Source organism: Carassius auratus, chromosome 37 (assembly GCF_003368295.1).
Source record: "Carassius auratus strain Wakin chromosome 37, ASM336829v1, whole genome shotgun sequence".
Lineage (NCBI taxonomy): Eukaryota > Metazoa > Chordata > Actinopteri > Cypriniformes > Cyprinidae > Carassius > Carassius auratus.
This window is the reverse complement of record NC_039279.1, coordinates 8,968,858-8,996,297: the sequence shown is the minus strand read 5'-3', so window position 1 is coordinate 8,996,297 and position 27,440 is coordinate 8,968,858. Positions and strand designations below refer to the sequence as shown.

The 27,440-nt window shown below is 37.4% G+C and overlaps 1 protein-coding gene across 2 annotated transcripts; it reads left to right on the top strand.

Annotated features, from left to right (window-relative positions):
- Window positions 1–380: 380 nt before the first annotated feature.
- On the top strand, window positions 381–26,577 carry LOC113056104 (homeobox protein Mohawk-like). Of its 2 annotated transcripts, none has more exons than XM_026222601.1 (7): window positions 381–684; window positions 1,272–1,531; window positions 4,167–4,326; window positions 5,538–5,691; window positions 9,484–9,813; window positions 24,543–24,576; window positions 24,716–26,577. In XM_026222601.1, exons 2-7 carry the CDS (start codon window positions 1,371–1,373, stop codon window positions 24,903–24,905), a joined length of 1,029 nt encoding a protein of 342 aa, XP_026078386.1. In that variant the 5' UTR covers window positions 381–684; window positions 1,272–1,370; the 3' UTR covers window positions 24,906–26,577. The 2 variants fall into 2 exon arrangements, with proteins under 2 accessions (XP_026078386.1, XP_026078385.1); XM_026222600.1 differs by having other exon boundaries at window positions 436–684; window positions 24,713–26,577.
- The last annotated feature ends 863 nt before the right edge of the window (window positions 26,578–27,440 follow it).

Below are 27,440 nucleotides of genomic sequence, written 5' to 3'. Positions count from 1 at the left end.
TCTCCCTCTGACCACAGCACAGCAGTGGGCATCCCATAAAATGAAGTAGCCCACATTCAAGTGATGTGACTACCTGGTCAGTGGCATGTGGTTACCATATGCCACATGTGGTAAGCTCCTGAAGGACAAGAAACGGTAAGAGAATAGACAAAATTCCAGTGGTCTTTTTTATGGCATTGTGCTTTTGAACAAATCTTCTCCCACGCCTAAATCTAAATGGCTTATTGCCCCACTTGACTGCAGTTTATCCATTCATTTGTCTCACGTCAAAATAGTTCACATCAGACTGCTTCTGATCAACTGCGTCCAGTGGCAAGAATTCTGGCTGTTTTGAGTAACTCTGTACGCCTCTCGCGCAGTCGGGTGATGGACGCGTTCCAGACGTGCACCCACACAAGGGAATAAATACACTGTTGCACTGGATGTGTCCGGTAGCCTCCCCCTGCAGGCCGACGGAACCGGCATAAAACAATCACTGTATGTTCGCCGTCTGAGCCGCTTAGCCGGGAAACACGAGACGAGTCGTGTATTCATGTTCCCGGGCGCGTCTGAATAAAGCGGAGAGGCGAAAGCGGCTCGTGTGGTTTGCGCACAGGATCTTAGAGCGGAGAACATGTGAGAGGGAATGGGAAACTGGAAGCTGGATTACACTTTACAGAAAGACGCAAAAGGGGTTACGTTCAGGTGCGTTCATTCAGCCTACATTTTACAACTGTTTTCAGTTATGACTTTTAAATATTTTCCTTCAGTTAGTCGTGTCGCGTCACTTTCATTGAACTATATGACAGGGATGTCATGCAGTTTTTGGTTAATTTTCTTTTTTCGCCCTCATAAATCTTTATTTCTTTCTCCATAAGAATGTAGGCAATAAAATAATAGGTTACGTTAAACTCGATATTTAGCCTATACGGTTATTAAAAGTGTCACCTAAAATGAAATAAAGGATAACAGTATTTTTCTACAAGTAAAATCTGTACACGCTTTATTTGTGTGCTACTGTCCGGGGTTATAGACCTCCCTCAAAGACGCATCATTCATTCTGAATACTGGATGTTTTTCAAGTTTGCATGAATAACCTGTAGAAGTTTCAAACAAACCAGAGATCATCAGTTCCGTCAAATATTCCTGTCTGACTCACGCGCTTAATGAGTTCTCAGGGTTTTGTTTTGACGGAAATGAACGAATTTTTACACTGACATTAAAACAGTCTTTACCTACTGAAAATGAAGGTTTTGTGTAATGTATGCCTATCATCTGTTTCTGTTTCACAGGATTTCGACAAAGCGCAGAGGCTCGGTCCAGTAGGACATCCCCACGGCGGTCAAAGCGCTTTACGCGGACACGGGGAAATAAGGACTAATATACCAAAGATGAACACAATTGTGTTTAATAAGTTAAGCAGCCAGGTTTTATTCGAGGAGAATGCGAATGAAGTGGAAAGAAGCAGTCGAAATTATTTAGAGGTGATAGATGGACAGCATCCGGACCCAGTCATCAAAGACAGCTCCGCGATCCGACACAGGAGACCAGGGTATGTCCGACACTTCAGGGGCTTCTGTAAAATGTACTGCAGGTTCATGGACATGTTTCTTACGTAAATTTGTATTTATTTTTATGTATTTATTTTTAATGCAAAAATAAAGCAGCTGCACTGTAAAATATGTTCAAGATATTTCGAGTGAAAATATTTGTTTCCATCAATGTAACTCTATTTTCTTAATCCGAAATCTCAATCGAAATGTCCTAAAAATAGAACGTATATATCACTGCAGGTTGTCACATTTTGAAGTTTTAAAGGTTGCATTTTTTTTTTTCACAGTTGATGACAACCGCTTAGCAAATCATTTATTTTTTATGACGGAATAATTATTCTGCTTAGATACATTGCAGAACAAAAACCGAATCCGCTTATAATGACAGCCTGTTTAAATCACCTGTGTTCATTTTAACGCTGTAAATGCTTTCACCTTATTTAAGATAAACATCAAGTTGTTCAGTTTCAGAGCCAACGCTGAAAAGCAGTGGCACGTCCAACTGTTTGACTTTTCATAGTCTTTGTGTTTTCTTTCAATAGATTTGCGCTCAGTTGTGGTTAGAGAGCATATGGTTTGAATTTACAGCCTGTTCGCCTTCTTATCTGGGAGACGTTGGGGTTTCAAAAAGAGAATTGCAGGAAATTAATATTCACATTTCAATTAAGTCGCTGTCGATGGTGCTGAATTAGCGGTGGCATGTCGTTCGGGTGCACGAGGTCATTCGTGTTCGGTAGCAAAGTTAAAACACGTCCAGGTCTGTTCCGAACAAATAAACATTTCCTTCAAGTGTATGTGTGGTCCAGTCAATCACGAATATTTTTATAGTGAGGGCGCAAGAAGAAACCATGTCATCCCTTGTTCGCGCTCCGAACCCAGCGCGTTCAGTCTCGCCGCCCCAAGCTGTTTACCCCAACCTGTTTTTTATTTGCAGACAACACAGAGCTTCATTATACGACTGCGATACACAGCAACGCCGAGCCTAAAAGTGATGTCTTGTGAAAAACCTGTGCAAACATCCTCCGCTGCGGGTGCGTCTGGCTCGCGCTTACTGAAGGTCCGTTTGCGCGTGTAAGCGGAGCCATTAGGATAACACTACAGCCGCGCAGCTCGCCTCAAGGGGAATATCACTGCTAATGAAATTTATTCATATAAATTCAGAGGTGTGTGTCGCCGACATCGAGAACAGGGAGGGGAAAAAAAAACTTATTTAGGTTGTTAATACAGTTCTGGGTTACAAGGACAATATTTGCTGAACATGAACCTTGGAGCGTTGGGGAAAATATGTTAAATGTGCAGTCAGGTTTTTGGAAGATAACAGCGCCATACTGACATCTACAGGTTTAAATAACCAGCTTCTGTCCTCTTTTGAAAATAAAGGTTCTAATTAGAAGAAAGGTTGACTTGGGGGATGATGCTAATGCTATAAAGGAGAATTTTTTTTAATACTTTAGTTCTTTGGAGAACCACCTGCTGAAACCCATACGCTGATCTGAAGAACCTAACTATATTTAAACAGAGGTCTTGATAAAACAGGAACCATTGAATAACCTAAGTGTGATAGCCTACTTAATATGAATTGAGAATACACATTTCTACACAATTTGTTGTGCAAACCATCTTTCCTCTCTGTACCTATAAAGTCTAGATATTTTTCTTTTTCAATCTTTTCAGTGGACATAGCATATAGCATGTGTATCATTGTGCAGATGTTGGATCGCATGCAATTATTTCAGTCTTGCAACTGGGCTGTGAACTTTTGAATGAAAAAACCCTCACCGGGAGAGTTAATAATAGCATGATGCTGGTTTTCTCATGTAAGAATATTTAACCCTTACAGCATATCTTAAAGTTAAACATAACACTTTTACATGTTTTTTCTAAATGACACTTCTATTTTCAGTTTCAGTTTTCAATGTGTAAAAGTTGTAAACATTTACCTCAAGGTCACTGGTCTGCTCATTGCATGTCACTTTCAGATAAAAGTGTTGTTTTATATTGACGATGATAATAATACTACTAATTTAACAATTTTAATTTATTCAGTAAATTTTTCTGTTACTAATTTACATTGCTATTTACTGTAGATTATTTGGTAACACTTTAGAATAATGGTCCATCAGTTATGTTCAATAATTCAATAATTCAATAATTACCACATGAACAAACAATGAACAATACGTTTATTACTGTATTTATTCATCTTTGTTACTGTTAGTTAATGAAAATACAGTTATTCATTGTTAGTTCGTGCTAATTCACAGTGCATTAACTATAATGTTAACAAGCACAACTTTTGATTAGAATAATGCATTAGTAAATGATGAAATTGACATCAACTAAGATTAAGAAATGCTGTAGAAGGATTGTTCTTGCTTAGATCATGTTAACTAAAGTAGTTAACTAACATTAACTAATGCACCATTATTCTAAAGTGTTACTGATTATTTTCCTGACATTTCCTAGCAGTGAAACAGAAGGCAACAAGTACCCCTAAAAAAATTAAAAATACTTTTCTCTCTGTGGAAAATATGTAATAATTCAGTCCTATGGAATTTCTCAACATGAATGCCCATTCATAAGTCTTGTATCATGAGATTTATGTGGCTTGTGTCGGCTTGTTTTTCTCCACAGGTCTCGTCAGAACCCAGGGAAGATACGGCATAAACGGCAAGCTCTGCAAGACATGGCCCGGCCTTTGAAACAGTGGCTCTACAAACACCGGGACAATCCGTACCCCACTAAAACAGAGAAAATCCTTCTCGCGCTTGGCTCACAAATGACACTTGTGCAGGTACAGTAAGTTCATTTTCCACCACTTTTCCATTCACGTGTTACCAAGAGCTCCTAGTTCTTCACAGAAGGGTTATTAAAATGACAGTTTTCTTTAACACAGATGAAAATGCATGTGTTCATTCCAAACACAAGTTGCGACCAACTCACATTTATTCTAGTGAACGATTTCTTTTTTTAATGTTTAGCCAGTATATCTAAAAATGCAGAGACATTCTAGCCTGTGTTTAACTTTTCACATATGTGCTTTCCAGTCCGTGCTGAGCGTTGGTTTGTGTGCACACATCTGTCTCAGTCTGTGTCTCTGTATATAAATGAAGCATAAACATGTTCTCTAAATTTGTTAAGAATTGGCCCAGCCTGAAGATGCTATTCTGGATGACCCTACACATTTAATCTGGATCTAATATTCATGAAAAGGACCCATTTGTGAGCAGAGTGCACTGCAATATGGGGAAAAAAGACTTATAAACACGAAACCTATGCTCAATTTCAGTGAATAAATCTTTTTAGGTGACTGAACAAATCTTGAACATCCCCAAACCTGTACCTGAGATAGATAGGATTTTTCTCATTGCTGGAGTACTTTGCTACCACGTGCAATCCTTCTCAATGCATCCTTCTCAAACTGGCCTCCGTTGACCTGTTTAAAGTGAAAAATATGGCTTTTGCTCTTTGATAACTTTATATAAAGCAGAGTTCAGGAAACTCAGGGCTAGAATAACATTTTTAATATGCACAATGCCTGACATATGTGGCTTGAAGTGTATCAGGCACAAAAAAGTTTTCCTAGTATAACATCTAATGGTCTCTGGTCTCTGTGAAATGGAGAAGGCTGGGATATATATTGTTTTTATTGCAAAAAGACAGACATCAGGCAGAGGAAAAGAAATATTATTAGGTGCGAGTGGCAGAGGCCAGAATAAGCACCCAGGTCATCGTCGTCTCAGTTGAAGAAGACTTAATGTAATGTTACGTTCACACAGTGTTCCTGGGATATCTGCGTGTGGCATTAATAGTTTTCATAGTGTTCTGATAAATAAAGCAGTCTATGGGTCTGTTAGTCCAAAAACACATCTAGGAATGAAAGCCAATAGGAGAGGAAAAACTGAATCAATAAAAGGTACAGGTTAAACCGATCTTTTGTGTCTTTTTTTAAGCTAATTCCTTGGTCAGAGTCCAACCATTCCAACACACTCCCTCTTTTCTCAGGTGTCTAACTGGTTTGCAAATGCTCGACGGCGGCTGAAGAACACAGTTAGGCAGCCTGATTTGAGTTGGGCCCTTAGGATCAAACTCTACAACAAATACGTCCAGGGCAATGCGGAAAGACTGAGCGTCAGCAGCCATGACTCCTGCTCTGATGGTACGACACTCTCTCATGCTCGCACACACAATCACACATGTAAAAACAACTGAGCCTAATTATACATACAGTCCTTATGGAGACGCACCGAAAACACATACACAGAAGTGCCGAGGCTGAATGTGACACTGAAACCAAGGATATTTAATATTGAACAGTGTTGGGGCCCAAATATAAAGTTTAACAATCTGTCATTGAAAAAACTCATATTGATGAACTACTAATTAAAAACTTGGAGAGAACGTGTCACCTCCAGTGTTTGTGATGAGTATAAGTGAGCGTGATTTCACCAAGTAAGAACAACATTCCAATCAACCAATAAGGAATAAGGGATAACTTTACGATCAGGGTTAGGTGCTTCTACACCCTTGTTAATCAGCTATCATTCTCACTGATTTTAGGAATAAATTATGGGTAGGTTTAGGTTTAGGGGTAGGGATTGGGTTTAGTCTATATTTTTGGACAGTAATGTTGATCCAGGATCAACAAAATAAATCTTACTTGGTAAAATCACAACAACCGGTGATTATAGTCCTAGACGAGACGCAAACATTAGAGGGATAGTTCACCCAAAAATAAAAATCCATTCATTTCATTCCAACCTGTTATGATTTTGTTCCTTCTATCAAACACTAAAGAGGAAGTCTTAGAAATGTCTCCAAAAATGTTTGTTTGTTTTTTGTCTATACAATAAAAGGCAGTGGGGTCTAATGTTGGTTTGGACTCCATTGGATTGGATGAACAAAAACAGTTGCAACATTCTTCAAAATATCTCATTTTGTGTTCATCAGAAGAAAGTGGGTGAAAGTGGGTTAATCACCATTGAGGGTGATTCAATTATGAAATGATTTACATTTTTTGGGATGAACTATTTCACCAATATAAAGTTTAACAGTTGGTCGTTGAAAAAAAAAAACGCTTGTGGATCAAGCACTGAACAAATTTGGGGCAAAGATTGTCAGGCCCAATGTTTGTATGTTGTATGGAACCTAAAGGAATAGTTCACCCAAAAATTAGAAACCTGTCATGATTTACTTACCTCTATGACTTTCTTTCATCTGTCAGAACACAAAAAAACATGTTGTGGGTTTTTTGGTCAATACAATAAAAATTAATGGGGTCAAATATTGTTCTGGACCCAACTGTCTTTCATTACATGGACAAAAAACATTAAACAATTCTTCAAAGTATCTTCTTTCTCAAGTCAGTTTCTGATTCAGTAGCACTTGAGAGTTTCAGTTGATGATTATCTAGGTTTTACTGAAGACATACAGTACAAGACAAAAGGTGCCCTGCTGAAAACAAGGACAATCAAGAGATACTATTAATACCAGTAATGATACATTCTTTATTCTTTTTTTATTCTGCCTTTTCCTCACAAAAGGAAGGTGCATACTTTTAAGAAGGTGCATATGTAGTAAGACATGTACAACGTGTTGGACAAATATTGCAATAAACACTTTTCATCACTGTTTAAGTGTACATACACCGTGCAAGTAATATGGCTCTTTAAAATAAAAAAAGCTCAAACAAATTCATCTATCCTTGTGCTAAATTTATGTGGTATAAGGTGTTTTGGTATTTATAAGAAACTGGGGTTTTATTCAGCATCTAGCTGAAACAGACCAGACAAGACACTTAAATGCGAATGTTTTATTACAATGCAGGCAGTGCAACACTCATTCCAAACATTTTTATAGCATCGTATAGCAGCCGAGCCATAAATCAGGTTCGGATATGTTGAGTGCAGCACTAGTGTGTGCGTCCTCCTCTGTGTTTAAGTTAACTGGACAGACGCGTAGGCTTCCAGACAGTCATGCAGGCTGTGATTAACACGCCACAACGGGGCGTCAGGACTCAACCACAAACACTCACACACAATCCTGCGCTTACATGCACAAACACAAAAACATCCTAGGTAACTATCTGAAGTTCTCTCTTTGCCTTCTCTCTTTCTCTCTCTAATTCTCATGCTAAGGTGTTACAGCTGAAGGGATGTTGCTGGCTGTCTGATGGACTGCATGTTTGTTGGCCACATGGCTCAGCATAAGTATCCATACACATCCCTCTGTGCTTCACAGTGACCTCCAAACACACACACTGTATACAGTGCCTTGATTAGATGTCTTGGATGAGGACACACACTCTGTGGTTAAAAGAGGAATGTCCAGTCTGAATGTCCTCTCAAATCTGTCTCATCCTACAAATACCTTCCTTCTTTTCTTACACTGAAAATGTCTCTACATTCTTGTATTAGCTCTTAATCAGAGCACACATAGAGAAAAGCATAGAACGATTATATTGTCATGGTTGAGTAGGTAATTCACATAAAACAAAATGCAATATTGTGTAATTTAAATGACAATTAAGCTCTTTCTATATAATAAATTATATATAAAGAAATGAGGGGAGAACTGTTTAGATGGAAAAAAATTGTTATTTCTTCTGATGTTGGGGTTGATTTTATGACGTGTATTCTGTGAGATTCAACAAAATAAAAGAATAATATTAAAAAAAGTAGAAAATCATATAATATCATACAAGACGTTTACTATGCATATGAAATGTCTAGCTGCTTAGAGGGAACATATTCTTGTACAGATGTTTCATCAGGTCTGTCGTTCTTCAGAAGATCCGAGCTTCAGACACACTCTTCACACATTTGAGTCAAGATAGAGCCTTGCAGTGAAATCCTAGCTCACTTAGGAGGCATTCACTCACGCAATCCTAACCCCGTATCCTAGGAAATATTGCATTTGTGTGAACTCCAGTGTTTACCTTTGTTTCCTACATTATGGAATGGTTGTCAAGGTAGTATACAATGCAGGTGCACTAAAACAATCTTTTTGTTTTTCTTGTTTAAATGTTGACTTTTAGTGAGCAATGTGTCTTTGCTACACTGAAAAAAAAGTGATTTGGGTCATTGACCTTCAGTAAATCCAAATAAACAAGGAATCCACACACCTAGTTAAAAATGAAATTGGTGATTCAAAGGAACATGAGAATTTAAGTCAGTGATTAAACAGTATAGAGTTGACTTAAGACATACATGTGGGAATATGTGTGCTGAAGACCACAAGTCAAGAGATGAAAACAATGGTGCAACTGCAAATTTTAATTGTTCTAATTTTATTCTGCAACAAAAGTATTAACTTCCTTTGAATTGTGACATTAGTTGCAAAGTCAACAGGGAGGAAATAGTTTGGACCATCCCTTCTGTTGTATTACAAACAACATTAATGCCCCTGATAGTTTTCTTTCAAAAATGAACAAAGTCTCACGAATCATCCAGTAATAAAACATGTTTATTTATGTTCTTTAATGAATCACTGATGGGACTAAAGATGGCTGAGCAAATAATAAGAAATTAATGATTTGTCGTTTTTTACAGAATGATCAACTGAACACACTTTCTCTAAGGCTGTGATATGACATTGGAATGTCTGGGTTTTTTTTTTTTTTTTTTTTTGAGAACATTTATACTTTTACTGGTTTTGTTACCAAAGAGCAGAATAAAATCAGACGATTTATCACTTGAAGTTCTACAAAAGTTGCAGTTGGGAGGCTTGTGTTTCAAGGACTGTAATCCAGTCGAGAGTTTTCAATGTGCTGGAGGCGTCATGAAGAGAAGGGTGATTAAATGAAAACGTGACCTTGTCTCTCCCTGCTGAGATGGTGTAAAGGGCAGGAGATTAAAATATTGACTTTTTGTAGTTCAGTTCCTTTTCTTGTGCATACGTCTTCTCAAATGAGTGTATTAATATATTTGTATGTATTCTGCATCTCATCCAGATGGTGACCCAGCAGCTCGGGCCCAGGTCGGGGAGTTCAGTAAGCCAATGTACCAGAGCGTCATCAAGAAGGAAGGTGGTGCTGTGGGTGCTGGTCTTCGAACCGCTGCAGACGCCTCATTGTCTGATGACTATGTGTCACCGCCCAAATACAAGAGCAGTCTGTTGCACCGTTACCTTAATGACTCACTCCGTCATGTGATGGTTGCCAACGGCGTAATGGATGCAAGGAGGAGGAACCACTCAGGCTCTTTCAGCTCTAATGAGTATGATGAAGACCTGCTGTCACCATCTTCTTCTGAAGCAGAGGCCAACTTTATCTACAGACATGGTGAGCTGCTGCCAGTCTTACATTCTTTCCTTGTTTGTGTGTCTCTCTCTCTCTCTTTGTGAGGAGGAAGGACATCTTGAAGCTGTTTCTTCAGCCCGGTATCAGCTGTGTTTTGGTCTTTGGCTTCTTGTTCTACAACAAGGAGAGTCACAGAGGGGTCATATGTTTTCTCAATTCTCTATTCTACACATACTCATAGTTGTATAAATCATTTTATTTCGACAAGACATTTGTAAACCTTTTTAATAGTATGAAAATACTAGTAAGTTAAAAATATTGCAGTTCAAAGAATGTGTGCTTTTTATATTAAGCTTTGTACATTTGATGAAACGTTTAAGGTCATGGAAGTTCAGATTTGAAGTTGCAATGAAACAGCACATTCTGTACTGTAAACATAATTTATCCTGGTTGAGGAAGTATTTCTTTAGTCAATCAGGCAATTATTTTATCTTTTCAATCTTCATTGTCTCATCTTGTTATGTTTTTCGATATTGCAACTTTTTCTCTCGACACTTTTGAGTTCATGTCCAACATCCACAACTAAGAAACAAGAAGTTTTTAATCAAAAGAGAGTTCATCAGGGAAAGAGATGTTTGTGTGTTATTGCAATTGTGGAAATGTGTGTTTTTGTGTGTGTGTGTGTGTGTGCATGTGTGCATGTATAACTTGAAGTAATCCAAACTCTGACCTAAAGAATTTTCTCTTTAAGTCTTTTCTATTGTGTATCTCTAACGTTTTACCTCATGGTAACATAGTCACTACAGAAAGTCCAAATGACTCTTTAGGGCTTTCAGCTTTTAAGAAGTTCTTAAAACAACTTATGAAAGCACATATATATACAGTATGTGCTTTTGAACTTTCCACAAAAATATTAAGCAGCACAACTGTTTTCAACATTGATAATAAAAAGATTTTCTAGAGCACAAAATCAGTATATTAGAATGATTTCTGAAGGATCATATGACACTGAACACTGAAGTAATGGCTGCTGAAAATCCAGCTTACCATCACAGGAAGAAATGACATTTTACAGAATTTAACAGTAGCTTTGATCAAATAAATGCAGCCTTGGTGAGGATTAAAAAACATGACACAATCTTACTGACCCCAAACTTTTGAACTGTAGTGTACTTGTATTATTTGGAAAATAAACCGCTTTAGTTTAATAAGAACCATTTTCGGCCATTTTCTCCCAATTTCTTCACTGCAGCTGCTTGAAAATGACTTTATCCACTTCCTAGAGCTTTCACCTAACCCAGGATTTCTCATCTACACCAAAAAAAAGGCAAGCTCTTCCAAAGTTTAGACCTCTCTAACTCTGTTTAAGGTCAGCGTTGGTTCAGGGTCTCTCAGTAGTGAGCGTTTGCAGTCCTCACAGTGAGCTTCGTTTGCTTCCATGTGCTGTTTAAGTCCTCCAGGTGTTTGTGATGTTATCGCAAAACTTTTAGACATTCCAAAATGACAAATATGTTTCAGGAGAGTTCTAGCAATTATTTAAGCCCAGTTCATCATCATCTGGAAGAGTGTCAGCCTCTATTGATCATTTGTAGGAATTCATGTGAGATACTGTGTCTGCGACCAAGGCCTTCGAGCGCTTCTTCAAGAAAGTGTTTCTTCAGATCGATATGTCTTTGTCCTGACAGAATTCAAAAGTGATAACACTGCTTGCTCTTTACTTCTTCGCTTATTTCAAGCCTTGGGGATCTCACCATGCAGTCTCTGTTTCACTTTGTTTCTCATTTCATTTTGCCATTTCTTACTGACAAACATGGTTTGCATTACCTCTGGGCTGAGGAACAGAACGCTGGAATTCTCTTCAAACCCAAATGCTGCTTCTAACTATTTTCTGGACCGGTGTTTAAACTCCCTGTGCTCTATATGACGCAAGGCTGCTTATGTAGACACCTGCTGAGATAGACAGAGGGAAAGAGTTTTGGTGTATTTTGTTGCTTATTTCAGCTTGAATCAGTTCTTCCAAAACACTAGAATATTTATGAGCTATGCGGTTTTCCTCGTCTTTCATGGTAAATACCATTTCTTGGCTAAGGATTCACGTGGCTTTATCAGGCAGATTAAGTTTCTTTTTGTCAGTTTGCAGATAAGAATTTGCCAGATGAAAAGTTTAACACATGATCACACACAGCAACATTTGCGCAACAACAAATAAGGGATCAATCCGAACAAAATACAGTGAACTCTGAATTAAACTGATATTGAATGTGTCATTCAGTCCTGTTGCTGGTTAAAATGGGTTTGTAGCGAAAGATTTCACTTTCTCTAGCATATGCTTGTTAGGTAATTTTTAAAGCATGGCGGGTGATTTGAGCTGCTCCTTAGTTGGTCATGAGCTGGTTTAAGCTGGTCATGTGCTGGTCCTAAACTGATCCTTAGCAACCTGCTCAGGACCAGCTTATAACCAGCTCAGGACCAGCTTAAACCAGCTTATAAAACAACTAAGGAGCAGCTCAAAACAGCCGCCATGCTTTAAAAATTACCTAACAAGCATATGCTGTTTTTATCAACAGGGCTGCTATTCTCTTTCCTTCCATTTTCTTTCTACATTCCAGAAAGTTTTCATACAAATATTCCTCAAGTTTCAGACTAATACTGTGTGAGGTTGAAATTTTAGATCTGTGGACTCTGTTTTCCTTTTTAAAGCAGCTGTCTGTCTGTCTCTGCACTGTGTTAGCCAAAGACGCTAATGTTTTAGCTCAGACATCTTTAAACCAAAGTGGCATCTCAGAATACACTGGTTAAATGTAGCTTAACGGAACAAATTGGATCTAAAGGAGCTCTCTCCTCCTTAATATCAATCCTCACTTGAAGTTTCACAGATCAGACGTGGCAAAGGAGCCGTCAGGCCATCAAAGCCTCCGATGGAAAACTAAAGAGGCTATTGTGTAAGAAAAATACGAAATAAAACGCAGTGGGAACCCTGATAGGAGTTTCACTGAAAACATTAAGTGAGAGAATTCCAGGGTACATGCCAGGGATTGTATGTCAAATTGCACTTTAATGGGATATTTAATGGCAGGAATCTCACTCAGTGTGTTCCCTGCATGCGTGATACAGGGTTTTGGGCTGTCCTGTATGATATAGATCACTATGTCACATTGTCGGAGTGGATGGTAGCTTGCAGTAAAGTGAGAGCATGCAGGAAAATATTTCTCAAAGCTTTGTCTAATGCTTTAGAAGTATTTTCACAGGTTGGATCAGGGCCTGGTTAAAAGTAAAAGGGCATCACATTGGACATAAACTGGCTGCTGCACCATTTATTCTAGATTGACATGTTATTTGTCCTCATATTGCTTTCAGCAGGATCCTTGTGATCCAGTTATTATGTGTCATTTGAGGAGTTTATGAATATATTATGATATTATGCTTCAGTGAATGAGATAAAAGTGATATATATCTCAATACTGGTGCCAATTACACCCGTTCAAAAAGTTTCGAGTTAGCAAGAATTTTTTTCATCTTTATTTAGTTCATTTTGAAAGAAATTAACACTTTTATTCAAATGAATGCATCAAAATTGACAGTGAAAACTTTACATTTTTAAAAAGTTTTACATTTCAGTTCTCCGTTGTTAAGAATTCTTCTTCATTGCCCAGAAATACAGTATAGAATATAAAGAAGATTTCGTTATATGCGACATTTTTGGTAAGGTTTTCTTTTTCCAATCTATCTTTTTGCTATGATTTAGTATGATAGCTGTGCACTGTGGGACATATTTCTTCACAGAACCAAGAATGTCACCTGTGTTTTACAACATGAAAAGACCTTATTTTTCAAGGTCAGTGGACATTAAATATATTAAATGAAAACAGAAAGGCTTGACAAGGCCACCGGGGCTCATAGGTGCCAGTCCCTCATAAGAGTCCTGCAAACTTATTGGACTGAAGCCACCAAAAGAAAATGCTTTAAAAGTCGTTGTCCAAGAAAAGTACAGTCTCCTCAACTCAGAAACATTAGAGCAGATTTCAGGCCGGCCTCACCACAATCAAAGGCAGGTGGGCAATTCATTCAAGCCTAAACATGCAACAGAGTGGGAGCACGTAAATTCAGGCATTATTAATGTGCAGGGCCTGCTGTTCATCAGATGACTGACAGCCCACTGTGTGTACAGCTGGAAATACACAGCACACTTTTATTGCTGTTTGTGCACAGTCGGACTACACATCCAACCACATACAGTACATAAAAACAGTGAGAGAAAGAGAAACTTTCAAGCTTTTTAATGGCTTTAGACTCTCGAAGCAGAACAGGCTTTGGCTAACATATTTTAGCATTGTTTGACAGTGACATACAGTGCAGGGGAAGGATGTGTAATTAAGAAAAACAGCCTGGCAGGGATATGGCATTTAAAGAGTACATGCTGAACTGCCTGATTTATGGTATCTGGCTGCTTCCTGACCACAGAGCCACAGGACAATGACTGATCCAGCTCTACTATGCACATCTCAAATGGCAGAAAATGTTTATGAAAACATCTCGATTTAATTTCGATCTTCAAAACTGTAATATTAAGCTTCACCATTAGATTTTATGTTGTTTTAGTGCATGTTCAGAAAAAAGTCGTTACTTTAAAGGTACCCTTTAAAAAAAAGGTACTAATGTGACACTACAGTTTTTCTTAATTGCTAAAAAACTAAACCCCAATCTCTTTACCATATTCTCACTAGCTTAACCTATTTGTTGAATAAAGCACTCTTTCTGCAAAACCTTAAACATGTTCAGGCAGTTAGGCTCTATATGCAAATCTCATGCACTCTTTTTGCAAAACTCTAAACACATTCTCATTCACTTAAACACTTATTAGACCGTGATGCATTTGCGCTGCAAAATGTTAAACACAGGCCACAAAAGTTAAACACAACTAAAGCACAGTTGTCATCGTTTACACACAACGATTCACAATTGTTCACACTTGTTTCTAATGATGTGATCAAACAAAATGTACAAAATATGAGCCATCAGTTCAGAGTGCTCAAGTGACACAGGTGACTGAATGATGATACGAACAATAGATGGAAACAGTCTGAGAAGAAGAGGAGGATGAGGAGGAAGAGGATGAGGAGAGAAAGAGCAAAGTTTAGAGAGAGTTATCAAGGCTGGATCTGTCAGACCAGAGGGGTTTTTCTCTTTGTCTAGAAAAAAAAGACATTATATTTTATGTATGAAGTCCTCAGGCCGGACTCAAGCACTATTTTTCCACTACATACAGTAGGCCTTTACAATATATTCACCTTAGCTGCAATTAATTTCAAATATACATTTTTACAGAGTTGCAACATTGTTTTCTCAATACGATATACTTTTTTGTAATGTTCTGGATGCTGTGTTCTCTTTTTTTCTCTGTAGTGTCTAATGAATGCAGTGTTTATTTTATTGACTCACTTGTGTGTGAGCTGAGAGCACAGTTTGAGTGCAAGTGAAAGGGTTTTGCAGTGACTGCTTGATTTTGATGGAAGAGTCGGAGGTTTCTTGAATTTATTTTGAGTATTTGGATTTGTGTTTAAGGTTTTGTGCAAATGATTAATGGTTTTAAGAAATGTGTTTTAGCAATTTAGAAAAACTCTAATATGCACTCTTTATGTGCAAAGTTTTAGCTTTTGAAAGGATATTGTATTTTGTACCTTTATTTTATTTTAGAGTGTAGTAAAAATTCTCATACACACTTGTGAATATGTGTAGTTGAGGTAGAAAATGCACAAGGCCTTTTTTATCTGCACTAAAACCATTTATTGAAATATAAATTAATTTATAATGTATATATTTTAGGTCCTGTATAATATAATATAATATAATATAATATAATATAATATAATATAATATAATATAATATAATATAATATAATATAATATAATATAATATAATTAGCAAAATGTTATTTAAACAGTTTTACATAGACTATAATATGTCACATCACAGGACTAGTCAACTTCCCAAAAGTATTTCATGTCAGATAACCATATGCACTATTATGCATATTTCCTTTTCTTGAAGACGTTTTCTCCATTCTCCACTCCATCCCTCACAAAACAGGGAGGGACGTCTGAACAATCCTTAAGAAAGAGGAGGCTGAGGCTAAGATTTACCTCAGACTCTAGGTTACAGTTGTAAGGATGGAGTCTCATCATCCATCACCGGAGGGAGAGAGGAGAGGATGTTGAAAGAAGTGAAAGGTGGAGAAAAGAGAGAAGGGAGGAAGGGAGTAGGAAAGGAAGAAAGGGGAGATGAGAGATGAGCTGAAATTTGGAAGATGAAAGCTGAAGTATCATGAAAGAGACTTAATTTACTTAGTGAATAATGCACAATTAAACCTACATAAAAACAGAGATGAGAAAATATGAACTTCTCTTTTTATAATGAGAGATATAAACAAATACAGAGACCTAGACAAGCATCTACATGTGACTGTACTCATTATACCAAGGCATTGTACTCATAATACTAATTTTTGGTAACAATTAACAATAGTATTTTCATGGCTTTTATACATTTATTATAACATTTTTACAGTGTAATACATAATTATAATAAATAATCATTATAAAAGTGTTTTAATTTTTAATTAGTATTTTTATTAGAAATTCTTAGTATTCTCAATAGGTTTATGATAGGATATTGGAGAGCAAGTAAGCATTTTCTTAGTAGCATGAATAAATGTCTTGCTTTATTACAGCATTCTCTATGTACCCAGACACGGTTTGATAAGTTTTCATCCATCTTTTATAATTTAGTTTTTGGAGCCATTTGTAACTTGAAAAAGATTCATTTCAAAACTTGTTCCAAAAACTGAGTTCTAAGTCTCTCGGCACAGTTCTGTGTATAAACTGTCCTGAAGCTCTAGAGCAATATATCGTGATGAATTGCAAATAGTCCGAGGCACACTTGAAAAGTGAGTGTGTGTGGATTGTGGTGACTTGTGTGGAGGAGAGGTGTAAATAGACACACACTGCTTTGGCTGCTTACATGTGAGAATAGATAGCAGACAGGAGGAAAGAAACAGTGAATGGATGGGAGGCTATTAGACGAGTGTGGAGAACCTAATGGCTTTAAACTGAGAGACTCTGACAGTTGGAGCATCAGAAATAGCACAGCAGGGCCTATGCATATGTCTAACTTGGAAAGTAAAGTTTTTGTGGCAAGGGGGAAAATAAAAAGAGGCATTTTCACAAGAATAGTTTAACAAATGAAAATAAAAATCAAAGAGTTTATGGTAAAAAGAAAGAATGTGCGTGTGAGCGAACCTTGAGGAACATCATTTTACTGTGTAATTTTGAATCAAGTCTGCAATCATTATTTAGTTCAGAAAACACTTTCAAACATTGTTATATTATATTCAATCATTGTTTTTTTTCCGAGGTTGTGGTCGAAAGCAATTCTGTTTTCATCTCTGGGCAGAATTAACTTGCAAAGAAACATACAAACTTGTAATATGAGATCAAAACAAGCTTTTCCATTCTGCAAAACCATTTGCAATGATTCCAACGTTTTTTGCTTTTAATTGTTTTTTTCCATTTTGGAATGACACTAAAGCTGAAGCGAAATTGAGTTTTATTGGAGCTGAAAAAGGTTTGTGATGAGTTCTAGTTGGAGACTTATCTACGTCTGATAGCACTTTAGGCAAATGCTTTCAGCATGAGCTTCTCTCCTTCTCTTTGTCCTTCATTCTCTTTTCCTGAGATACGTCAGAGTGTAGATACTGTCTTGTAATACCTAAGTGGCGTGCTATGTCCTCTAGCTAGCGTGTTTGAAGTCTGTTTGTGAGACTTTCATAGGTACTGATAGGGTGAGAGATCAGAATCATTTGTCCAGCCATTAGCGAATAGCAAATCCACTCATCCATGTCCAGAACAGGAAGCCAGTGGATGACCTCTAAGTGTAAAATGGTCAAGACTAGAGAAAATATATATGTTAACAATAAGTTCTTTTCCCCAGAGAATTTCCTTGATCATGAACAGACCAGTCAAAAAACACATAAGCACACATACTGTAAAACAAAGTGCAACCAAATAAAGAAAGTCATGTAGGTTTGGAGAATAACATTTTTATATCTCTTTAAGAGTTTTAATAATTGCACCCCATAATTACTGCTAACTATTCAAAATCACACAGCATTTCATCCATTTATGTTAAATACTGAAATGAACCAATTTTCAATGTGAAAAATTACACCTGTTAATTGTGAAATCTATTTACTATGAAAATAGCTGTAAAACAATACATATATCATATCATTGCACCATAAACACTGCATTTAATAACTGTCATGTTCCTATGATAGATTAAATACAGCTCTGTACTGTACTGTATTCTGTATTTTAAAAGCAGTGTCTGTGAAAAAACTCAACCTATAATCCATCACTACAACCTAAAGTAGCATATTATTAAATATAATGTGTGTTACATTACACAATAAAACAAAAAAATATTTTACTACAGGAGCAAATTTACACCCCATTTAAAACATCTGGGACATATGCGTTGCCCCATATAGACTCATGAGTAAAAAAAATCAAACACAACACAACTGTAGCTGTTTAACTTTACAACAGAAACACTGTTTTAACAAAAAAGCAAAACAGAAAGATTAATTTGATATCAAAACTAAACTTTCAGTAATGCTCTCGGATTGCTATCGCAGTACTTTGATGTGATACACAGAACGGTCTGTGCAATTTTGCTTCATGTCAAACACCTATTGTGTTTTGTTAAGAGATGAACAACAGCTCTTCTTTGACTTTATAGGTATAGGTAATATTTTAGTTTACACAACATTGCAAAATCAGACAAAATTGTGTCCACAGTAATAACCTATTATTATTTAAATGATGTAAATAAATATCACAACCTTGACAGAAATGTAGTGGAGTGAAAAGCACGATATTTCTCTTTCAAATGTAGTGAAGTTAAAGTCATACGTATCTGGAAAAATTAAAGGACAGATACTCAATAAGTGTACTTAAGTACAGTAATCAAGTATTGTGCTTTGTAACTGTCCTCCTCTGACTCTGACCGGTAAATACAAAATAAGGGGAAGATGTTGAGGCCGTAAGTGTCATTGGTGGTGGCTGCTTTATTTTGGCCATGATCGGATTTTCATTTTTTATCATCTGCTGTACATGTACACAGAAATCCTACAAATATTAAATAAAATCTGTCTAAGATGAATCTTACTGTTAATGAGTTGCCATGTGTCCATGAGGCTGTAATGGGATTTTCATTTGGTCTCTCTCTTGCTTAGCCTGTTTACCCCAATACAGTATTGCCACTGTTTGGTTGTTTCCTTCAGCTCGCCAGTCAAATCCACAGCCCAGAATATGTCAGCACCCTCGACGCAGTTTGATCCATCACAGATTAATGTGCTGTGATTCAAAGGCCGAGGAAAGGAAGTCCAACAGTGTCCAGACTGATGTGTTTTTCACCACAGAGAGTTTTAAAATAATACGAGAAAATGTCATGTGCGAAGAATCACTACCATTCTTCATTCCTCTGTTGGGCCTCATGCCTCTTCCAACCACCCTGACCCCGAAACAGAGGATATCATGGATATTTATAGTGCAGCGATTGCTGATGAACGTAAATGGAATGGAGAGAATGGAAGAACGGAGTCAGTAGTAGGGCTGCTGTTTAAAGATGGCCATTACAGTGAATGAAACCTCAACCAAAAGTATGAACTGGGAAGGCAATGGGAAAACAAGCACCATGGCATTAGGTTTAAGAAAAACGGTGAACGTCAGAGACGAGCTGAAGAGATTAACAGAACAGAAATGATCACAGGAAACAGTCAGAAAAATGGAAGCAAACCAAAAGACAAACTCAGACGGTTTATCTAGAGAGTGACCAGAAGAGACAGAAAGAGAGCGAGACGAGAGATAGAGTGGATGTTGAACTGGGGAGGAGGAGGCTGCTAGTGAGGGTAGAGCTGGCAGAGCAGAGACGACACATGTGCCAGCTTCATTTTAACTTCATTCACAGGCCTTCAGTGACATTATTAAAGAACAACGTTCATTTTTCTCAAGCACACATTGGACGCCCAGAATAAAAATCAGACACCAAGAACTGATGATGTCTGTCTGCTTTGGACAGAACCAATTTTCCTACCCTTTATTTGAAAGCTGTGAAAGTGTGACTGATATTTTATAACCCAGTAAAAGCAGGCAGAGATTATGGTTTGAGAAAATAGTGCAGACTTCTCTAATTTCTTCGGTTAATGCATTCTAAATGTGACAAATTCATCGTCTGTTATGTTCACTAATTTTAGCAGGTTATCTTGTTGAACTATAACCACTTCTCTTTGTTCTACATGCTGGGATGTTTCTTGACAACTAGAAGCGATACGTGCCACTTTCAGCTACCACAGATTGACATTGACATTTTTTCCATTCTCGTCTGTATGGCTCTGTAGCCAAAAAGGCATGACATCTTGCCCAGAATCCATTTGTCACTTCTCTTCATGCAGCTGATAGATGGATGATCAAAAGAACGAATGAACGGATGGATAGAGGTATATTTCCAGCCTCAGTCTGCTCTGACATGCCAACCATGATGCCATTCTGTCTCAGCTGTGAATGCTCATTGAGTGTTTGCACGGAAACAGACCTGTCTGCAATATTTTACTTAATCATCCATTCAGTCCAACATTTAAAGTTTTTACTCTATATTCACATGTACGAGTCATTAGCAACCCTTGAATTCAAGTTTCGTTCTTCTAGCAAACTTCTGCAATCCAGAAATAGAAAGATCAACTTGTTCTCTGTGTTAGTCAATGAGAATGTTTTCTCTCTTAAACAAACAAGCAAAGAAAAAAAAAAAAACTTTCAAGAATGTCTACTTTTGTGTTCCACGGAGGAAACAAAGTCATATACAGTATGTTTTAAATGACATGAGGGTAAGTAAATGATGAGAATTCTTTGGTAAATCATTCCTTTAAACAGACACATCCACACACATAAAACACTGGATGATTAAAATCCACTAATACACAAAACTCCAAGCAATAATCTCAAACACCTGATCGTCTTTAAAGCAGAAATGATACTAGACCTTGCAGCCAATCTGTTGAAGTGTTATCAGGCCAGTCCTCTCACCCTGAACTTTCAGTACTCAGTAATCGCAACTATCTGGTAGAGATTACTCTCTTAAATCATTGTCCAATGTTGTTTTGGATGAAAATTGGCTTTCATTATTTGAATAAAAACAATAGAAACATTCCTCAAAATATCTGCATTATTAATAAGAAAGAAAGTCATACAGGTGTAAATGATGTGAAGTGAGTAAAAAATATATTGTTTAGCCATGAAACTCTAGCAGAGGTGGATAGATGCAGGCTGATAGGTTCTTTACTGGTCTGCTAGCAATCACATAACTTACTACAAAGCACAAGCTGACTGGTTTCTGCTGAAGCAAACAAGCTAGTGAGCTTCAGTCTTCACTGCAAGACTCTGAGAAACTCTCCACCTCCCCCAGCTCCACCTGTCTAGACCTGCTATACCTATTCATGCAGCACCAGCATATCTTACATTGTCATAGCAGCCACAGTATACAAGGCAAATCAAGTTTGCTAAGAAATGAATTACCAAATAAATTAAAATGGTCTTATCCGTTAACATTCTGTTATTTGTCTGAGTAATTGAAAGCAGTTGTTGATTTGTGAAGCAGTATGTAGGGTACAGTAACCATGCATCTGCTGCAGTTGTTTGCTGGTCTGAAATCTCCCAGTACCTGGCAGAGAAATAGATGTTTTTAGCACTTCTTTCTCTTCCCATTTTCTCTTTAACAGCATTTTTATGGAGTATCACACAAGTGCCCCAACTCACAGCTAACAGAGCCATTTCAAAACAGACCCGTTCAATTGCAAAGAACGCTGCAAAAACCGATAAAAGCACCAGAAAAAATAGTAACATTTTGATTTATAGAGGATTTCTAATTTTGTTGGCACAACCGTTGTTTTAAAAAATCTTAGTTTTAGATGTTTTAGGCAGCAGCATTTGGAAATTGTAGTGGGTCTGCATCCAGTTTTCAGCAAGAGTTTCCCTGGGGGAGAGAGCGGAGTCACAGTCTGCTCCCAAATGAGGGTCGCTTAAAGACACAATATGTAAGACTTGTGTACTTACATTATCCCAAGTGTTTCGAAGACTATTTAAATCCAGAGAAATAAGCTATTTTAACTAGTGACACAGACCGTGTCCATAGTGTTATTGTGTCGCCTGCCAATAAAATCATAACCCCTCAAGTTTTGTTTGGCAGAAAACATATAGAAACAAGAAAGATGCTTTAATATGTTGTGTGTTTTAATAGATCGGTGATGACTGCGCAGAATAGCATTATAACAGAACTTTAAACATATATACTATGATAAAACAGAGCTTCTTTTTTTCCCCACATGCGCACTATCGGAAGGATTTGGAAGCGGTCGACTGTGGCATAATAAAAGCTCTGTTGCTTTCGAGATGTAGTGTATGTGGTTTATGTAGTGAGGAGCGGGAGAATGCTGTTACCTTTATTTGTTATGCTAGTGGTTGTCAGTAAAACCAGTCGTACAACTGCCAAGAGATTAAACTGAGCTACTGTCACTGCAGTAATAATGTCAGACAAAAGCAGCAGCGCTATCACACATCTGAATGGCGTCCAAATCAAATTCATTTACAGTCCTGGAACTGGCATTTTTAGGAATCCAAAACTGGATTTTCACAGTAGCGGTTTTAGTGCCGTCTATTTTGATTGTATTTATCATCATATCGTTGATAAATGAACTTTTCCAAGACAGTTACGAGACTGAGAAAAGATCAAACTTGGAATAGCTGAATACTGGGGAGAAAAACAGTTTAATAATTTCAATGTTTTATGGCATGTGCAGCAAAAGGACTGAATACCTGCGTTTGACAAAAATAGATCTAGATGTGTTGTTTGTATCAAGTGCAAATCAAAAAGCCCTCTGAGAGCAAGAGCTTATTTACAATAGAGAACATACAACCACAACAACCAAATCCTGTGAATACGAAGAGAAAAGTGATGCATCAGCACAGCGAACCCGACACAGATATACAGTCAAAGAAAAGAAAAGATATTACATATTGTGACAGAAACATTAATGGGTCTTTCGAAATCAAACTCGGACTGGATGAATTAAGGTGCGTTTTCCCAGCGGAGAATCTCTAATCGTCTCTAATCTAACTCTAATCTTCAAGTTTCACAGTCACACACTCCGGTTTGGTTAACTGAACCCCAAACACATCTGTGAGTTCATTCTGACTAACACACTCATTCTCAGCCGTGTAAAACTATTGCTGAGCACAACAGGATATTTCCCAAACAGCCTCACAGCAGACTCGGGCAGTAATGGCCGCTGCTGGCCTTTCCTCAACACAGTTGCCATTCAGCGCACATGTGAACGTTTTTTTAAGAAAAAACAAGTTTAACACCAGAGCCGTCGGGGATGATTAGGTGCTGTTTGGCCCTGGCAGGTGTTCGGGCAGAGATCCAATGTCCGTTCCGGATCCAAGGGGTGTGTGTGAGCACAAGGTTTGGGATGGGATGAGGTGAACGCATGCGAATCGCTGTCTCAGGGGAGAGAACCGAGACATCCGGAATAAAGGCGTGGGGTTTAACTCACCGAACAAACGCTAGCCTGGATCTGGATTTAGAGAATGATTCAGTGCCTGTAAATGTCATCCTGGATGAAAGTGTGAGGCCTGTTAAACCACATCTGTCATGTTTAGTAAGAGATCAGCCTGGCGTAATATCATTTTACAAGATTGCAGGGTTATGCATGCACATTAAGAGGAAAAACGAGACTCTGAATGCTGAAATCACTGCGGCCTGGGGATGTGCCTTGTTAAGTAGATGAAAGAGTTGGGTCTGGTTGATGAAATTGAAATGAAATATTCCTTTTGTGAATGTAATAAGTTATTTTTTTGTGCATTAAAATGAATATAAAATGGAATGTGCCACAACATTTCAAGAACTAAATATGCATTTGTGATACAGACAGATCCTTTTGTCACATATTAGGTGCCCCTTAAAAGAAATAAACGCGTAATTCTAATATTAACTCCAAATTGTGAGATATTAACCTGAGATTGCAAGAAATAGTCAGAATTGTGTGTTATAATCCTGGAATTCCAAGAAAGAAAGATAATGGAAGATATAAAGTGGAATCGCAAGAAATGAAGTCAGAATTGTGAAATGAAAGTCGCAATTATCTCTTTTTTTATTGTTATTCTGTTGTAGAGACATCAACACAAAGGTGAGCCAATCGAGGGTCTATGGAAACATATGTTTTTAAAAACATATAATTTCAAAGTAAATCACTAAGATGTGTTTTTGGTTATATATAGAAAAAAAGGTTAATTTGTCAGTACTTTAAACCCTTGTGTAAAAAAGTGAGTGTGTGCGTGTGTGGTAGAGGAACCGGTGATTATCATTAAGTAATTAGCCTCAAGTGTGTTGCTGACCTCTGCATTTAACAAATAACACATTATCATAGTGCCAAGCATCTGGATAAGGAACATTCCACCAATCACGGAGTAAATGGAAACAAGTCTCGGTTACTGAAGCATCTCTCTCCATTCACACAAGTAGCACAGACCTACACATAAACAAGTCCTCCGAATGTTTACTTACAATCTAACTCTGACTTTTCCTGCCTGTCACATCTGCCAGCATTAAGATACAGTGTTTAGTTATTGACACTGGGTTTGTCCTGTGCTTTTATTTACAGAGACGGTGGAGCATGGATCAAATAAATCAGACAGGTGCGTATGACTGGAACTGGTATGCACAAAAAAAATTGCTATTCATGTTATTTTAGATAGGTGTGTATGGCATAAGAATGACATTGAATACAGCTAGTGAGCATCTTTCAATAACAGGCCTTTTATGTGTTAACAGAAGCATGAAGAAGGAGAAGGGACAGAGGAAAGACGAGACATACTGGAGGGAGATCAACGCGGCCATGGCCCTCACTAACCTGGCTCAGCCCAAGGACACGGCCACCGGCGCCACCACCAGCTGCATCATCCAGAAATCCTCACACATAGCTGAAATCAAGACTGTTAAAGTGCCCATCCTGCACAAATACTAACGCACACCAACACACGCAGAAGATCCCGCTCTTCTACTTTTGGAATTCAGTTGTTTTGAATATTGTTTATTACTTTGAGGTACTGATAAATAATACTTTTTTGGGGGGGTCGTTTTTATTGTTATTATGAGTACGATGAAGTGCCCTGAAATGCAGCATTTGTATCGTTCACCGATTTGTGCATTTTTCCTTTGGGTCGCACAAGCTTTTTTTTGATAAGTGTTGATGAATTGTCAGTAACGGCAGTATTTCTGAACGAGACACTTTTGCAATGTTAACTTATTTTGATATTAATCAGAAATGTGTATTGTATCGCACCAAAGTGCCTTCATGCATCTCAAAGAGAGAATGTACAGTTCATGTCCTCTCTGAATGAAATAAATGGTTGACACGACAGGAGGAGTGTGTAATGCACTCTTCTCACAGCTTACAGGAGCTGATGACCTTAAAATGAAATCAGCACAAGTCACAAATGAACCTAAGGCCATTTCTGCATGTTTTGTCTTAAAATCTCAATCTGGCTGTGACTATGACATTATTTTGTCTCTAAAATGGAAAACTTCAACTGTCACCTGCGAACAATAGTAGTGTAGCTGAGAGATAAGTTCAGTCAGCCTATATCAAACTCCAGCTCTTCCTTACCAGATAACAAGCACAGCTCTCCAAACTTTAACAAGGTTCTCTTAAAGTTATGAACAAATGTCCTTCCAGTAATGTTAATAGTGCCTTTGTTTAGTTATTTGGTCTTTAATAATATTCTCAAAACAGTAGCACAAAAATATTATTTATACATCGTTCACTGAACGTTTTTATTTATATCATTTAATATTTGTATTTTATTTCTGAAACGTTTTAGTTGGATGTTCAAATGTTACTTGCTGCATAATGTTCCGAATTACAACATTTCTAAAACTGGATGTTTTTAATGTTCAAAGAACATGCAGAAATAACCTTAATGGCAATGTTAGCAAAACGTTCTTGGAACATATTTTCGTTAGCTGGGTTAGTCTCTGCTTTCTCTTAAACACTCTCAGTTGTGCACATTTCGTAGACAAACAATGAGCAAGAGAGAGACAGACTTCAAGGTTTGGTCCGTGACAGTTTGAGACGAGGAGTGGGACTCAAAGGGATATTTATGAATCCATTATCAGTGCTGCACTGAATGTGTTGCCTTCTCACGTTTCTGTTCAGAACAAGGTACTTCAGTTGAAGCAGTAAATAATTTGGCCAGTTGTGTTCTACCCCTTTTTCTCTCTCAGCTGGTTAGAATTACTCTCAAATTGCTGTTTACAAGAAGTACGAGAGACACTTCCATGTTTAAAAAAAAACATAGCAGTATTACCACATATCTGATTCAGTGAATGTTCAAACTTTTGTTTGTCCTGAGGTTTTAGCTCTTTTAGTTAGTGTTGTTGCCTTTGGTTCAACCAAGCTGTGTTAGTCTTGTATTGACTGAATGGGAAGAAATTATGTTTGAAGCAAATGTTATTTACATTGGAGTTATGGATGCCAAGTATGCAATTTAGAGAATTAAAAGCCACTTTTGAAGTGAGCGAGGTAACACTATCTTATGTTGGAATATTTTTATTTTATTTTTTTAGATAAGTTTCCACCTGCTTGTGGTGGGAAAGGCCAAAGAGACTTGTTCAAAAAGTTGCATGCACTTATCTGACTATGCTCTCCTCCCTTTTTTTCAGTATTAAAAATAATACTCACAAACACCCCAGGACTATAGTTCATAGGTACTATGTCCCTGTTTTCCTGTTCAGCAGAGTAGTGTAGCTCATTTTTAGAACATTTCCTAACAAAACTGGGAAATGTATGATCTGATCAGTTTTTGAGATCAAATTTTCCCTTCTCTCTCTCTCTCTCTCTCTCTAATCCATTCAAATCACATGTGAATCTCTTTTGGCCTTTGCAAAGAACAGAGACGAGAAAGCATCAATCTGAAGGATCCTGACAGACAAACAGTTATTTTGTGCACACTTTAGAAAATTTCAATTGATTAAAGACTGTAAAAATGAACTTGTAATAATAGTCTTATTTTTTATTGTTAAGTTATATCCTTTTTTTTTAGAGACTGGATGTTTATCCAATGAAGGAATGCATTGCATAATATCTCATTTATTCTCTGATTTTCTTTTAATGTTCAGTTTACGCCAGGAACCTTGTTTACTTCAACGGAACATTAAATAAAAAAGTTTTTTTTGATGATAAGATGTTGCTCGGCATTTCATCGTTAACGTTTGCTTTTCTGCACAATCCTCAGATTTTTTTCTTCATATAAAACCTTGTCAGAGATATAACTGGTAAGATTTAAACATAAGGGGATCCATTTGAGTTTTAACTTCAGTATATTTATGAATAAACACGAGTTTAAAATGAATAAATTCCCAACAGAAATGTTTTGGGGCCAACTTAAGATGAATAAATCACACTGCATTGAGGCACACAAATGAAGCGTCACTCATTTGTCTCTGCAGTTTGACCGGAGTTCAGATGACAAGCTTTTCTTTTCTTTTTTAGCCTCTGCAT

Coding starts and splice junctions, on each gene's coding strand:
- LOC113056104 (XM_026222600.1), top strand. CDS start 1,371: ATGAACACAATTGTGTTTAATAAGTTAAGCAGCCAGGTTTTATTCGAG. Junction 1,532..4,166: donor ATCCGACACAGGAGACCAGG/GTATGTCCGACA, acceptor TTTTCTCCACAG/GTCTCGTCAGAACCCAGGGA. Junction 9,814..24,542: donor CAACTTTATCTACAGACATG/GTGAGCTGCTGC, acceptor TTTTATTTACAG/AGACGGTGGAGCATGGATCA.